Source organism: Pseudoliparis swirei, chromosome 19, assembly GCF_029220125.1.
Source record: "Pseudoliparis swirei isolate HS2019 ecotype Mariana Trench chromosome 19, NWPU_hadal_v1, whole genome shotgun sequence".
Classification (NCBI taxonomy): domain Eukaryota; kingdom Metazoa; phylum Chordata; class Actinopteri; order Perciformes; family Liparidae; genus Pseudoliparis; species Pseudoliparis swirei.
The window spans coordinates 13070427-13088246 of record NC_079406.1 but is presented as its reverse complement, the minus strand read 5'-3'; the positions used below and the strand labels follow the sequence as shown (position 1 = coordinate 13088246).

Below are 17820 nucleotides of genomic sequence, written 5' to 3'. Positions count from 1 at the left end.
AAGTATACTACAATACCCATAATGAAAGAATACATTAATCATCTCCTCAAGAGGACAAACTCCTGCTTGAATACTGCTGACGTTAACAGGCAGGGCGACAATAATAGAGTTTATAGGCGTCTCTCAATCTGTGACAGGTGAAGTGGGGACGATTGTGAGGAGGCGTGGCCTCTTCTTCCAGGAAACACCGTGACTCGTGGGCGTGTGCCTTCGTTCTGGATTTAACAAGGCAGAACCTTCACTCCGACAGGAAAACTACAAGTCGTTGTCTCTCAGAAAAGGTGTCCAGCAGCAAAGGCAAAGCTAGAGTCATGTGTGGTAAGTTTGCTTTGTGTCGAGTAAATGTGTTTAGAAACTTGTTGTCGGGAATTTAAATGTATTTACGCACGATAATTGCCTTGACGGGCTGTTTCCTTATACATGCGATGAAACGAGGTATAAAAGTTACCACACACTTGGGGCCGTGAAGTTATCGCGATCCTATTATATAGTCATGGAGAAAATATGAATTCTGATCTGACACAGTTGGAGAGATGGCTCTGTTTTCGGACCTGTGTGGCAGCTGCGACGTGTCAGTTTTTCCACAATGTTGATAGGCGAGTCCTCCCAGTTACTTAATCCAATATCTTGCGCTCAGGGACGACGCTCGTGCGCGCGCTTCGCTTCGCGCACAACACTCTAACGCACGGGCACGTTTACAGCCGAAAGTCAATGTTTAACGGCACGTCGCAGTCTACTGGTGTCTCCATGGAAGAGGCCAAGATGTGTGAGTTTACAGCAGCCTGCCTACCTGGCTGCTGCAACACTGAGTGCAATGTGCGTCCGTCAATGGTCAGCTGTGTGCTTGCGGGATGAGAGCTTCACCGAACATTCCTACACGTTTACATACACACACACACACACACACACCCGCACACACACACACACACACACACATATACACGTACACATACACACGTACAAACAAATGAGTTTTAATTAAATGAAGATGCAAGAGCTTGACCGACTCATGCTATTAAATGTAATGAGATGCCATTTCTGCTCTGTTCAGTCTCTAGTGCGTCCGTGTCCTTCCTAAACATATCGATCTGTGTAAGGTGAAGATTATGTCGACTTTAATAATCATAACAATAATACAGAAGCTATAAGTTAACCTTGTGGATCAACTGGTTCTCCTCTATCGTCTTAAATAGGTGGATATTGATGTCATCCAACATTGTAAATGTATCCTTATATAGTGGATCAAAAGGCGCAACTGTACTGTCTCTGCATGTGAACTCTGCCAACACGGGTTCAGTTATGTTTCTCTCTCTTTCCTTTTCTAAAAGGGATCTTTGCCTACCTGAATTACCGAGTGACTCGCACTAGAAGGGAGATATATGAGACGCTGGTGAATGGACTGCTGAGACTGGAGTACAGAGGGTACGATTCAGCAGGTAAGAGACTCGGCCTCACAGCGTTGCCACACATACACATACAAGTACACATACAAATACACATATACACACACAGCCAAAGGCACAACATCTTACAGTGCTTCTTGCCAGCACTTGTGTCACGTTTTTAAAAAGAAATCTGGACAAAATTTGCAGTCAGCAATCAAAGCATTGAGAAACACAATCTGCCAGAAGTGTATAGATGATTTGGAGTTGAGTCACTGTTGTATGACAACGGCACGCAAGTCATTTTACCTTTGAAAATGCTCTGCTGTTGAACTGAAATGAAGCAAAACGGGTCTAACAGCCAACACCTGTGACCTACAATTGTGTAGGTAGCTATTGTTCACATTGTATCATAACTGTCAGTTTGTGAGTCTTGTAAAATATTATTGTCTGACTTGTATTTATGCGAATATATTCTACGTGTGAGTACGTTCTTCGGGAACGGGTGCTGCCTCAAGGCAGTTCAAGCTTAGGCTGTGTTGTTGTCTCATTGAATGATGTAGGATGATGATGATGATGATGATGAATGTGCAGCGCAGTTCTGCACACCGATACGTCAGCTTACCCCATTATCCAACTTTAATATTGTATGATAAATATATACATATATTGTTATTGTTACTATTTAATATCATAATGCAACATTTAGTAAAATAAGTTGAGAGCCTTAAACAGATACAGTTAGCCTTCAAAGTAAAAGTTGCACATTTTCAAATATGTTGGCTCCAGCTATCAATTTTAAGAGCGCTAGATTAAATATAAATAAACAATTGGAACACTGGAATTATACTTGTGTAATAATGGATTATATTACCAATTCATGTATTTAAATAAAGTTTCTTAAACTGTTTGGATGAATGTTTCAGACAATAGTGTTGAGACATGTGGGGATCATCACATCTCAACACTATTGTCTGACTATAGATTGAGAGCAGTTACCTTTGAACACTAGTAAGCTATCCCATATAAGATCCTTCTAGTTTATTGACTGTTTGCACTTTTATCAATTTTTTTGAAAATAAGGACAAATAAATGATTAAATACAACTTTTTTTGCTGGATATTCCACTGGCCGGTATAAAAGCGCGACATATTGTGTACATTATGTCATCACTAGCCACCACACAACAAACCTTGAGGTACCTAACCATCACCACTAGCCTCTTTAAATACAACAGGGTCCTCATGTGTAAGCTGCTCACAACACAGGTCTGTATTACAATGCTTATTAATAATACTAAAATGTAAAAATAATTGCTTTATGTTTAAGAAATTACAGAGGTTTTCTACCCGTCATGGGAATATGAATTTCAGGCCAGCCAATCAGCTCCTCACAAATAGGACAATGAAATTAGGTAATACCCCTAAACTGACATTCATGTAACATGAACAATGGCAAATTAATTATATTTCATGCACAGACTTTTGACAGTGGGGCAGGTGTATTATTTTTCAATCATACCAAAACAATCTAAATTGAAGTATTACGACATAATAATGTAATTAAATATATATAGCTACGAAGCTCATTTGACTTCTATCTAGCAAGTCTTTCCATTTGGACTTTAGCTGTTGAACAGTACGTTCTACATGCGTGCACACACAGACAAACCCACATAAAGAATACTGTAACATATTAAGTACTGGATCACTACTCAATAACCTAGTTGCATTTTTTTATGATGACGGTATACATACAAGCTCTCGTCCTATTCAGGCTTTAAATCTGTGCGCTTTCTTTCCCCAAAAGTACCTATTTAATTCTCCTGCTGTCTTTTTGCAGGCGTCGCTGTGGATGGTCCGAAAAAGACGGACACTGATAACAACAAAAACACCACCTACATATTCAAGACGAAGGGGAAGGTCAAGGCTCTGGATGAAGAGCTTTACAGTGAGTTCAAGCAGGTTTATATCTTCTTCGTAAAACACGGTTTCTGATGTTTGAATGTTGATTACAGTTTTTAAATGTCCCTGCAAGTCTGTTCAAGTACATGTCAGTGAAGTGATGTTTTTTTTGTTTTTTTGCTTGTTCAGAGAAAGACTCACTGGACCTGGATGAGGAGCTGAACATCCACTTTGGCATCGCTCACACTCGTTGGGCAACACACGGAGAGCCCAGCTCGGTCAACAGCCACCCTCATCGCTCCAACAAGGAGAACGGTAATGTTCTTTCATGCTCACATACCCAGTTCAGTGGACAGTATACATTCATTTAGAACCCATGCTTAACAAACTGCACATCTATGCAAAATATACTGTTGAAATATCGACATTAATTGCGTTTTCAAACCCATGTATGTGTCATGAGTGTGCCATGTTCGTAGGCGTGTCAATAATGCAATGCAATAGTTGTTGAACTTTAGCCCCGCGGTTCACTCTCTTTTTTCAGACTTTGTCGTTGTCCACAATGGCATCATCACCAACTACAAAGAGCTGAAGGCGTACCTGGTAAGTGAACTTATCGTCATCAATTTCCTTTGAACAAACAGCGCGTTTCAAAGCTGCTGAGTGACATCTCCAAGCTGCCCGGTATCTGTCAAGCAGCTCCGTCACCGTCTCTTAGAGAAGCATACCGGTTCTCAAATGACCACGAAAGACTAGTGTGGCACTGTTTGCCATGCTGTTCTGTTTACATGTTAGGCAAACGTAAACTTGTGGCTGTATAATTTAATTAGTTTGTTCAGCTGGGTTTGTAAAAGTCACTCCATCCGCTGCATAGGCAACCACTGCAAGCAAAGTTGATCAAATAAGTTAATTTCATAAAATAATTACAATAATTACACTGATTCATATAATACTTTTTTGTTTATATATCCCTCAAGTTGTCAGCACGAGAACTATCTCTAGAGGCAACATTATTCAGTGTTACTCATTAACTAAGGAGGGACTTGTTGCGACATTGTACTTGGGAAACAGTCAAACCTGACATAAAATACATAAAACAATCATTGATGAAACAAATAAAGAAAATATGTTGTTTAGTAGAATATTTATGAATGGAGGGAGACAGTCAAATGATTGAAATCTGAAATAACCTTTTTTTTCTAAAATAGCACAGCTTTTTTCTGCCAATGATGCACATACACATATGTGTCAATATGAGCATACAGCTATACAAATATCATAGCAATTTGAACAAAAATCGTTTTGTAGTCATTAGCCAAAACATCAACGCTGGTATTTTCCCCCCCATTATGAGTCACAGCTGCTGTATAGGAACGACAAGGGAGATGGTTTTGAGTCCTTTGAAAGGTGTATATATTTCTGTCTGTCTGTGGACACAACACTTTTCAGGTGTGAAGTTGAGATCAAAAGGATGGAAGAGTTTAAAGATGATTGAGGTCTGAGCGAGGCAGCCAGAAGCAAGGGGAGTGGAGATTGACTGCCCCACATTACTCCCCCGGCTCGTATTGATGTTGAGTGGTGTGATCCCAACACGTGGTTTCTTGTTTGAATATGATTTAAATCAGTGACATGCAGAATGAAAAACTAGAGGCTTTCACCTTTTGTTTCGTGATTATTTTATGACAAGTTGTTAAGTTATATCATATCATAATTTATTATAGGAATTCGGTCTGGGACTCTAAGCTACAGTTTTCTATAATTCTACTGTCACTAACCTGATGTACTTAATGTGACCAGAATTTCAAAAATACATAGATGGTGATATCTGCTGCATTCTGATCTAGCAGGAGGACTGACAGTTAATGCTCAGGTCGTTTATGTTTGTATTCATGTTAACTCTGCCTTCCTCAGATCAACAAAGGATATGAGTTTGAGTCAGAGACGGACACAGAGGTGATCCCGAAATTGACCAAATATGTTTACGACAACCGGGAGAATGACAGCATCACCTTCTCCACCCTGGTAGAGAGGGTCATTCAGCAGCTGGTGAGTAGCTCACACGTAGCACATAACTGACAGCACTCACTGCTACCACACTCACACAGCATCCCCTGCTAACTGCAGCGAGCAGCAAAGTAATGTGAGCAAGTTCATTTACTTAAGTATTGTATAATTCTTTACATTCTTTACTTGAGTATTTCCATGTAATGCACCTTTCTAGATCTACTCCACTACATTGCAGAGGGAAATATTGGCTCCACATTCACAAACTTCAACATTAACATGCTCTTTTGTGTATTCATCAGTTATAAAAACAGAACAATTATTATTCTATAATAATAATATGACACTGTGAAAGGAGCCATTTTACTTTTGATACAATCCTATAGCTTAGTGTCATAAAATATCGGTCTAACCATTCACCAACACTCACACATTCGTTTGCACATTTTTTTTCTATGAGATTGCATTTCCTCTCCATTAAAACGGTGTACACCCTCATAAAAACAGTCTCTTTCATAACCGCCCAAACATTATCACAAGTGACATCATCCGTCTCATTTCATTCGGGTGAGATGGGTCAAGCCTCTCTGCTTCGTTGTGTGACTTTCATGCGTCCGAGCTTCACACTTTGGTTGGAGCAGCTTCTCTCTCCTTGGAAGAACAGAGGTGGCACAAGCAGCCATTTTGGATTTGGAGTAATGGGAACCAGACAACAGCGTCACAACCACAACACCCTCCCCTCGTCTCTGTCTCTCTTAACACACTCCAAGTCGGTTCTGCATCGAACAACCGCAGGCAGAATTGCAGTTTGTGCTTTTGAAACACAGCTGATGTTGCAAACATCGTACAATGGAGGTCTTATTTACTTTACCCCCCACACCCCCACACCACTACTTGCCACACTGGCAAACCCCACAGGGCCAGAAGAGACGTTTGTGTGTGTCCCGAAGATGTTTCTCTTAAAGGTTGCATGCTTTCCAGGAATACATAACTAACTTTGCCTTTATGTTTTTATTTTTATAAAATATTAGGTTGTTCCTCCTCAGTCTACTTTCACGTTGGCGCATTTCAGTCTTTCATTAAGCGAATGGAAACTCAGTTTTTTCTTTCCTTCTTTCTGTCTCAGGAGGGGGCCTTCGCTCTGGTGTTTAAAAGCCGTCATTTCCCTTCGGAGGCTGTGTCCACCAGGTTAGGACCACACACACACACACACACACTGCACTGACATTTCATTTGGTTCTGTGTCTGAGCAATGAGCCTGACTCATCGGAGATGAGTAATCCCTGTTATTACATGAACGAAGCAATTCCATAATATGCTTTGAGGAGACTTTAATCAATCATTGTGGCTTATCTTATCTTCATCATGTGACGTGGTATGACTGTTGCAGAACGTGTTTTGCATATGATGATGCAAAGATGTTTTCTGCGTGAATATATGGAAATTCCCGTCTGCCTGCATCTGTCGGTACGATCCGCATTTTAAGACTCATGCAGAGGTTGAATTCCGGTTCCCCCTCTCCCTCCTGGGCCTCTGGCTTCTGGGCTGCGGCCTCTACACCGGCTTCTCTGTGACTCATTAACAAAGAGACTTGAGTTTCCGGTTTCTGCTAAAACGGCCTGCAGGAAACTTGAAAGACTCACGGTTATTCACTTCACAACCTTTTTTTTCCATCTGTACCTTTCCTGGTTCATGATCAGGGAAGAGGAATATAGACAGAGAGAAACAGGCGGAGGGCAACAAAGTGAGGAGCGATGACTGGGCTGTTATGATGGCGTATGCCAAGAGCTGCTGCAGTGAACTTTAGCATCTTATCTGTCGTGTGCCTGTAGTTTCTGGAGAAAATATTCTGATATCAGTATATTGCACATATTGCTTTGGTTTACTCAATGCATTGGGAGGGTTGTAGAATAGTCAGCATTATTTCCCGGAACAGAGGGATGAGGGGATGTTTGTGATTAGAAAGCAATACTATTCCCACTCTCCCTTTGTCGCCAAGCATTAACCTCCCAGCAGGACTTTTACTCTCCTTCTCAGATTTCCTTTCTTCTAACTTTCTCTCAATCTATTGTTCTTCTTTACTCTTTCTTTCTGCCCCCCCCCCCCCCCCCCCTGTCTTTCTCTTACTCATACTCATTACGTTTGTTCCATCCCTTTGCATCCCTCCTTTCCGTCTCTCCCTCAGGGTAAATATTGGATTGGATGGCGACCACATGTTTCTGTTTGCAGGCGTTCCCTCTTCAAGCCCCACGCCCCTTAAAACAAACAGTGGTCTTACGTCAGCGTAGCCGAGCCCCAGAGAAGGGCCAACGGAGTGAAAGGAGATTTCGAGACAGAGAAAGACGAGAAATAAAGAGAGCCCTTTTGCACATGGTTTCTCAAGAGTTGTCATAACTCATAATTGTTGACCATGAAGTGGTTTTGTTTCAATACCCTGTTTGCACTGTGGTCACAAGATTATTATGTAAATGTTTCATTTATTTCAAGTTAGTCTCCTTATACCCTCCTCTCTCACCTTTCTAGATCTAGATGTGGTCGCACCTTTTCTGCTTCCACTGCCAATAGGCGAAGCCCACATGGAATTAGTAGCCAATAAGGAAGCAGTGACTCGCTCCAGGAACTGCTATAATCCGAGAGGGATGTCAACAAATTGAGGATTTGTTTATTGTCTGATGTTCAAGATTAGAAGGTTTAGTCTATATTTGGAATAAGGTGGAGCCTCTGCACAGGGACAAACTCAACCTCAGGGTTATGTACAAAATAATGAAAAACTAATGTTACAAAGATTGAGTTTGAGATGGTTCACAAAGCTCCGCGTGAGAGTGGATGTATTTGTCATTGTTGTGTGTCTACAAAGCCTAATCCTCTCCTGTCTCCCACTTTCCCCACACTTTATTTCCCTCATCCTCTCTCCGTCCCGGCCTGCTTCATACTAGGAGAGGAAGTCCATTGCTCATTGGGGTGCGAAGCGAGCAGGAGCTGACCACGGACAACATCCCTATCCAGTACAACGGTAGTGAGCCCTGTTCCTGTCTCTGTGTGCCATTACCTGCTTCCACTGCACCCTGAACCTCCGGTGCACACATTCACAGCAGGATAGGGAGTATTTTCATTATATTTTATTTCATCAGCATATATTCAATTTACAGTCCCTTATAACTTGTAAACACAACTTAAAAGGCAGGCAGTGACCCAGAGCAACGATGCCATAGTCCATCTCTCAACACGTTCTGACTCTCAGCCCCAATCCTTCCTGAAGTTGTAAATCTTGAGATTGGGTTGTGTGTATGTATATATATATATACACTACCGTTCAAAAGTTTGGGGTCATCCAGACAATTTCGTGTCTTCCATGAAAACTCACTTTTATTTATCAAATGAATTGAAAATTGAAAAGAAAATATAGTCAAGACATTGACAAGGTTAGAAATAATGATTAATATTTGAAGTATTAATTTTGTTCTTCAAACTTCAAGCTCAAAGGAAGGCCAGTTGTATAGCTTATATCACCAGCATAACTGTTTTCAGCTGTGCTAACATAATTGCACAAGGGTTTTCTAATCAGACATTAGTCTTCTAAGGCGATTAGCAAACACAATGTACCATTAGAACACTGGAGTGATAGTTGATGGAAATGGGCCTCTATACACCTATGGAGATATTTCATTAGAAACCAGACGTTTCCACCTAGAATAGTCATTTACCACATTAACAATGTATAGAGTGTATTTCTGATTAATGTTATCTTTATTGAAAAAACAGTGCTTTTCTTTGAAAAATAAAGACATTTCTAAGTGACCCCAAACTTTTGAACGGTAGTGTATATATATTATTTTTTTCTTCTCACAATCATGGATCATTTCCTAAAGCAGCTGGACACTGTCGTTTAGTGCAGACTCATACAGGAGTAAATATTTGTTGGACTATTTCCATCCAGCCGGGCGGTGTACGTGGGATCGACTCAAAATAAACTACACTGCCCTCGTTTATCATAATGAAGGGATATGTCACCCAGTGCAACAGTGTGGCTCCTTGGTTAATTTGTTTATATTTTTGTGGAAACAATGGAGCTCTATAGCACAGATGAATACATTCAATGAAGCTTTGCCTACAGTTGTACTTGTTAATAACACCGGGATGACTGTGTGTGTGACTACTGGACTCTGTAAAGCGACTTCGGGATGTCGACATGACTTGAGAAGCGCTATATAAAATAAATGATTATTATTATTATTATTATTATAATAGGATACATTAATTGTTGCTTTTGCTCTTTTCATTGAAATGAAAAACTTTATATGACGCCCATGTCTAGAATGCATTATAAACAAACCGTATCGAACAGTATTTACAGTTATAAACATAAATATTCATAATGTTGTAACAATAATCATAACACATTATGAATGATGGTATAATGCCTTATAAATGTCAAGTAACATTTTACTTTATAGTTGTCACATACTTACATTTTAATTTTTTTCAGAGTATTTTAATTCCCAGAGTTGTATATTCGTAGTTACTCTATGTGGTCATTGTTTGCTTTAAGTAAAGTAAAAAGGAAGTTTACAACTTTTTGTTTTGCTCTAGCATATGTTGAATGTTTTTTATTACTATTACTTAACACACCCATTCTAATTATTAAATGATCCTTATTGTGCTTTAGTTTTATGATATTTGCTATGAATCACGAGAGCATTTAATTATATTTATACTGCAAGCTAACATGTCTGTTTATTAAGCAGTGGACATGGGCGTTATCGAAAGTGTTCCAGAAATGTCAGATTGAGAAAGATATGCCGAGAGCAAGCAGCAATAGCCTTAAACGTGTGAATTATGAAGCGGGCATCTTCTTTCGTTACTTTCTCCCTGGATAACAGTCTAATATGTATGTATGTCACTCTTGAATTCCTCAGATGTACTGTAACAAATCCCACATAATGAGTCTCTTGGCTAACTGTAGAAGAAGAACAATATGTTTTCTGGGGTTCTGTTATCCATTGTGCAATAATTCTGTTTAAAAAAAACTTGCTTCGAAAGCCATTTCCCTAAATTGTTGCCAGGGATTTCTTTGTGTATTTTCAGAGTGTAGTGGTCCTTTGGAAATCTCTCTGGAGAGCGGATAAAGAATGTGGTTCTCACTTCTAGAGTTCCCAGAATTTGTCTTGCAATATTTCAGATACGCTTGTTACAAAGAGCATCTGCTGTTATGATTTTAGCTTGTTTGCAACAATCTGGTTGTTCTGCAGTGTCTTTTTCATATCTACTTGTACTGTGTCTTCACTGCTTTATCTGTACATTTAGAATATATGGTTCTTCTCTGATGGTTGAAGTGGGTCCAAAGTTCAAGGCAGAGTTGGATGGTTTGGGGCCAGGAGTGGGTCAAGCAGGGTGTGTCGATTTAATGGTTGAAAAAGATCTTTTCAATTCTCTTTGTCGTTTTCTTTTCATACCGTTTTCTATAATGACTATCTATTTCAACATACATCTTCTTCAAAAATCCTTTTTGTTTAAACAATTAATAAAATAGTAGAATTACCAAATATGATCATGGTGCGAATAGCGAACACATCACAAATACCAATCCCTGATGCTTTCACCATGTCAGTCACATCAGTTTCATGTCTCGTTAATTTTTTAACAAAAAGCAATATGGACATTTATTAATCGTCACAACCCGTTAAAAAACTCTGTCTGGTGGTAACAGATGTTATCCGTTGAATGTCTTTTCATCTTCACGTAAAATCTAAAATCCTTGACATGACAAACCCATTTCACAGCAGGGACCTGACTCCATTTGGAAGTTTAAAAGAATCATTCAATTGATGAGCACATCTTGATTGTTTTAGTCATTCGATGTCACTGTGCGATCTCTGATCCTTGAACTCTAAATTCGTACCCATAGCTAACTTGAAGGATGGAGTCGAGGAGAAGAACAGCCATAATCGTCCCAACGACTCCAACGCCATCAACTCTGTGGGGGATGGCCAGCCTGTGGAGTATTACTTTGCCTCTGATGCCAGGTGAGATGCCAAGTGTCTGTGGAGTTTGTTGTTCAATTTGATTTGTATTTGTCATCTTATTAATATCACTGTCTCGTCCCCTGTCTCTCCCTACCCTGCCTATCAAAGTAATGTTGTCTAGGGCTTCAATTGCTATAGTTTCTAGTCTTCTTCAATACAGCATAATGTGTTATGTTTTTATCTAGTAGATCTTTAAACGTCTTGCAGTTGGCTTTCAGTTGATAAAGGTTAATAGTAACCCCTTTCGTCGCCTAAAAATGTCTTATTCGGTTGCGCTTAGCTCCACCCTCTTGTGAAACCAATGGGTGATGTCATGGTGACTAAATCCACTACATCCAATCTATGATCTCTACCAACAGTGCCATCATTGAGCACACCAACAAGGTGCTGTACCTGGAGGATAATGACTTGGCAGTGGTGACCGGTGGGAAGCTCTCCATTCACAGGCTGAGCCACGAGGTTGGGGAGAATCCAGTGAGGGCAATCCAGACCCTGCAGATGGAGCTTCAACAGATCATGAAAGGTCAGATAGTGGTTCAAAAGATAGTTTTGTTAGCTGGTGGATATAATGACAATAAATGACTTACATTTTATATTATTTGAGACCGGTAGTTTAACTTAAAGGGTAATTGTTAACATAACGGAACACTAAGAACACAGCTTCCAACAGATCTCACTGATGAATAAAACATTGTACTTTCAGGTCTGACTCCATATCGGTGAATGAAAAACATCCTGGTCTCTGTTTTCTCAAAATTAATGCATGTAAAAGTAGTTCCAGAAAAAAGACCTGACACAACACTAGTAACAAGGCGTTTAGTTAAAGAAACAATCCCACCAACTTCCATTGTGCCATAGCAACCAGGTCACAGACGGAGGTGTGTGCCTCATCTTAGTTATTTTGTCTAAAGCCTCGACAATAAACTGAGACACAACACCTTGTAACTATTCTGATTAGACACACGGTGGGACTTCTTTACTTGCTGGACGGAGTCAGTCAACCACAACCCTGCAGAAACACATAAACTTCATATATTATTCCTCAAAGTATTTTTCCACCACACCTACTGAATACACTGAGAACATGATACAGAGCCACAGATCGGGTGTAGTGCGTAGACTTGCTCGCCACCTGCTGGCTGAAAGTGAAAACAAAATACAGCTGTCAATTTTTCAGCTTCTTTCAACACAGACTCAACACGCCTGTATTCGGTCTCATGGGGACATTCTGCATGTCTTCAAAAGTCATGAGAAGTACGAACCATAAAATCTGAGTCACAAATATGCTCCTCTCCTTGCAGGTAACTTTGATGCCTTCATGCAGAAGGAGATCTTTGAGCAGCCGGAGTCAGTCTTCAACACCATGAGAGGACGGATTTGTTTTGACACAAACACAGGTGAGTGGTGATCTTTCAAACCTGCCGAGCTGCAATGTTTAAAGATCTGTCGGGCACCTAAACATGTTCCCAATCCCTTGTACCAATATTAGCAGAGACAAATACAGGATACAGGATATGCAGTTTGTTATTGTATCCTCCTTACTATTTGTCTAATTTAAACAGAGATTAAATGCACATGCTGTAACTCCCATCTATTTCCTCAGTGATTCTCGGTGGGCTGAAGGACCACCTGAAGGAAATCAAACGATGCAGGAGGCTAATTGTGATTGGCTGCGGTACGAGCTACCATGCTGCAGTGGCTGTGAGTAGAGCTATCAAAAACTCAGATAAGCATGATGATGATCATTCTGTGAGAAATAGCTATTAATATTATTTTATACATATAGTATTCAAAATGAAAGCTAAAATTGTTGCTTTTGTTTCCTTAATTTTCAGACCAGGCAGATTCTCGAGGAGCTGACGGAGCTGTCTGTCATGGTGGAGCTGGCAAGTGACTTCCTGGACCGCAACACGCCTGTTTTTAGAGACGACGTTTGCTTCTTCATCAGTCAGTCAGGTGAAAACAAAACGACACAAACACCTCAAATGGTTGGCTTCTGAGATCATCGTTTCCAAAACATCACGGTCCTGTGTGAAGTCTGCATCATAATCTTTTGGTATTTTACCTCCAGCAGTTTCCTTGTTGTGCTGTAATTCTGCATTCTACGCATATTAAATCATTCCCTCTGCTTCCTCAGGAGAGACAGCAGACACCTTAATGGCGCTACGCTACTGCAAGGGTCAAGGTGCTCTGACAGTTGGTATAACCAACACTGTGGGAAGCTCCATTTGTAGAGAAACCGACTGTGGAGTCCACATCAATGCTGGGCCTGAGATAGGAGTGGCTAGCACCAAAGTATGGTTTATGAAATCTGTTTCACAATCTGGCAACAGCAATATGTAAAATAGAAATTTGATGAGTGTTTCTTGTGAATGTGATGCAGGCCTACACCAGCCAGTTTGTGGCCCTCACCATGTTTGGCCTCATGATGAGCGAGGACAGGCTCTCCCTACAGCAGAGAAGACTGGAGATCATTGAAGGCTTCCGGGTGCTACCTGGTGAGTCAGAAAAACACGAGTAACTCAGACATGCAAAGCCTTCGTGGTCTCAACAAGAGCCACAGTATCTTTAATGCAGATTGACGGATGCTAAACTATCGACTAACACTTTCAAATCAAACTGCACAACAAAATGCTGTATATTTTATCGGAATAAATCTGCACTCAAATTCTCTCTGTGAACATAATACCTCCACACCACTAAGTATTCTTCTCTCTTAGATCTGATTAGGAAGGTGTTGGCTCTGGATCAGAAGATCAAGCTCATCGCTGATGAACTCTATGAACAAAAATCTCTTCTGGTCATGGGCCGAGGTTTCCACTACGCCACCTGCCTTGAGGGGGCACTGGTGAGTTAAGAATGCCACAGTAATCCATCAAAACACTGTAATTCACTTCTCCTAGAATAGTATGAAATATGAAAACGAAAAGTAGAAACATCAGATGACATAACAGAGATTAAATGTTATTTGTACTCTTTGTGTCCTCCTTAAACAACCGTAGCATATAACATCGTTACATTTCTCTTCGTAAAGTCGTGTTCTCGACTGAAACTAAAAACTATCAGTAGCTACAACCTCCAGTCAAACAGGCACGTTGGGTACGGCCTAGAAGCCACGCCATTCTTGGTGAATGTGTTCTTTAAGTCATTGGACATTCATCTTGCTGTGAGCAACAGAGAAATTTTAAGATGGATTGTTAATTTGTTTTATAAACATGCAATATTTTAAAAAGAGGATTAAGGATTCTTTGAGCACTTTGATGTTCTTGTGCTGAAACTGATTGACAATTGTTTGATTGATGCATTTAGCTGGCTTGTTTTTAAGTCTGTTGTCTTTTTTTGTGATTTTAAATGTTTGTTTTTTTACTTTTTTAAGTCTGCCGGTTATTTGTGTTGTTATGTATTTGGTGCTGATGTGAATATGTACACTGACATCTAGGCCAGGACTTCCTTGTAAATTAGATTCCAAATCTCAAAAGTTAAAGGTTCAATTTAAAAGTGTGTCATGTCATCATCCAGAATGATGTTAAGCTCGTTTTATTCATTTCACTCCAATGCAGAAAATCAAGGAGATCACGTACATGCACTCTGAGGGCATCCTGGCCGGGGAGCTGAAGCACGGCCCTCTGGCACTTATAGACAAAGACATGCCGGTGATCATGATCATCATGAGAGACGCCTGCTACACCAAGTGCCAGAATGCTCTGCAACAAGTCACCGCTAGATCGGTAGGTTCCTCTCACAGACCTGCAGGCACTGGGAAACACACCTGAACCTTTTCCCAATTGACTGATGTTTTTACTTGTGACTCTCTCCATCAGGGTCGGCCCATCATCCTTTGTTGCCAGGACGACCCTGAGATCAGTCAGATGGCCTACCACACCATCGAGCTGCCGCACACTGTGGACTGTCTGCAGGGAATCCTCAGTGTCATCCCCCTGCAGCTCCTGTCCTTCCACTTGGCCGTCCTGCGAGGATATGATGTAAGTAATCTAACAGTTTTTCATATGGAGTGAGAATTTGTACAAAGTATTTTTGCTTTATTAAAGTTTAAAAAAAAATGTTTCTAAATGTATTGCCTTTTGTCAACCAAAAGTGTTATCTGCTAATTTGATCACTGATCTGAGCCCCAGAAATGAAGGAGTTCATAAAAATATTTGGTCTATAGCAGGAAATATAGAAAAGGTCTGCATCTAATTGTCACATATCAATATTTTTGTTAGGAAACTTATAACCATATTTATTTGATCAAAACTGATCAGAAATATATTAAATTTAAATGCATATTTATTCTAAAACATTGTGTGCTTATATAATTTGCTTGTTCTATCTATTTGCCAATGGATTTCATATTTCTGAATATTAGTTTAAATTATTTATTGCTCGTAGTTAATTAATTATTAAAGTAATATACAGCGGACCAGTTTACAAAGCTCTACTTGCTGAAGCTGCATGTGTGTATGTATGTGGAAATACAAATGTTTACTCAATAGAGCTTTAATGCATCATAATACAACTTAATGAAACTGTTGTACGGAAGCTGTTAGTTACGTTATTTAGCCAATCAGGACCGTGCTGCCCACCGGCTGCTAACGGCTACTGTAACTAGGTCTTCTCCTGCCAACACAGATTGGTTGTTCATAATGTAGCATCATCAGGGACATTTTCTGGCATGCTGGCATCACTAAATGAACATCCTCCTGTTTTGAAGAATACATCAAACTAGCGACTGAGACCATTAACTCACATTAGCACGTTTACATGTTTATGTTAACCAGGGAGTCACCACCTGCTGGTCACTAGCGATAATGCTAGTTTAAGACCTTGGCTTCACTCTCAGAACCAGAGGTTGTTGCTGGCTCAAGACCTACTGCGAGCCTCCTAAAGGGGCAGGGCAGTGGTAACACCCATGTGACTCAGATACAGAAAAACTGACTTAGTATATGTTTTGTAGATAAAATACAGCAAATGCACTTTATTTGACACAGCTCCAAGTTATTTGTTCCAACAAACTTCTTTCTCTTTTTGCAGGTTGACTTTCCCAGGAACTTGGCCAAATCTGTGACCGTGGAATAATTACACAATGCAAAACACAACAGAGGAGATAGGAGGCTCATAGATTTACAGTCCAATCGTGCAATTTGTTCAGTGTGTGTATGTGTGTCTGCGTGCACAAGTGAGTGTGTGAGGCAAAATTGGGATTAAGTAGGGCACTTTGTTTGTGTGTGTTTGTAGTGATGAGGGTGTGAATGGGAGAAAAATATGAAATAGAGAGATATACTGTACAATGACTTTTTTTTTTTAAGAAGAGAAATGTGAAGTCCAAATCAGACCAATAAATACACTGCTGAGGACGTGCCAGTGCCATTGAGGCTTTCTCTGAAAAGTCTCTGAAATGATATCCTCACATCCAAAGCAACCATCACGCTGTGCCTTTTTCACATCTTGCGATGAGCCAAGAAAACGCATACTAAAGACTTAGCAGAAAGGCATTAATATGGTGTATTGAAGTGTTTACAGTTGTGCAATAGGGGGACCAAATGTGCATTATGCATGTACACAATCATGAGTGCGGTGATATATTCTCTTTCTGTTTTTATGGTTCTATTATATCCACTGGGGCAGCTTACCTCTCTATGAATAATGGGAAATGTAGGAATCAAACTCTTTTATTTGAGAGAGTTCTCTAAATTATGAAAATCTCTTCTATATATATATATATACATATATTGCTGCACATTTATGCCATCACTGTTCCTGGTGAGCCATTCCAATATTTTTAGCAGTTACCGGAGGGAAATTCTTTGATCTGACTTTGACAATATTACTTGATTATTTTGGTATTTTTCCAGTCCATTTTACTGTTATGCTATTTTAATTTAAATATTGTATTGCTATTCTGTTTAACAGAACTGCAGTTTCCAAAGAAAGTTCATGGTAGATCATGAAACCTTTTTACTGACTTTCCTTATACTTATTCCTTTTATAGTTTGGAGATTTTCCTTTTTACATACATGATGATAATCATAAATATGTAAAGAGCAATCATCCTGCAACAAAAATAATGTCCCGTGACTTTGAATAACACTTTTGTTTTTTAATAATAATATTCTGTATTTATCAGATTTGTATGTTTATAAGGGCTTGGACGGGGTTGATTAATATCTTTAACTGTGATTGTATTTTATACTGTGTGTTTTATAGACATAAGGTACTATCAATGAATAAATAGATAAAGGCATGTTAATCAAAGTGTGTTGTTGGTGTTCCTCTTTTCTCCTTACCTGTGTCTTGTGCACGTATTATCAGGTGTTGATGCCATATTACTAAGACAGGCAGATGATAATTGCAGGTGTCGTTATGTATGTGATGAAGTGGTAGGAGCATATACCATTTACTCCGAGGTGCTTCCATCTTATTCAGATTGTCACTTCACAAGTTACTTCGAATAATCAGATTTTGCAGCTTATTTTAAATGTTACAATCATATTATGTATGAGGCATATA

General features: G+C 39.7%; 1 protein-coding gene across 1 annotated transcript; it reads left to right on the top strand.

Moving 5' to 3' along the window:
- The first annotated feature begins 225 nt into the window (after positions 1–225).
- On the top strand, positions 226–17565 carry gfpt2 (glutamine-fructose-6-phosphate transaminase 2). Its single transcript, XM_056439545.1, has 19 exons — positions 226–318; positions 1329–1436; positions 3225–3332; positions 3476–3601; positions 3831–3889; positions 5198–5332; positions 6417–6478; positions 8227–8303; positions 11196–11313; positions 11673–11836; positions 12615–12710; positions 12917–13014; positions 13149–13269; positions 13451–13608; positions 13697–13811; positions 14034–14161; positions 14874–15041; positions 15135–15296; positions 16345–17565. Exons 1-19 carry the CDS (start codon positions 312–314, stop codon positions 16387–16389), a joined length of 2055 nt encoding a protein of 684 aa, XP_056295520.1. The 5' UTR covers positions 226–311; the 3' UTR covers positions 16390–17565.
- Positions 17566–17820: the final 255 nt, after the last annotated feature.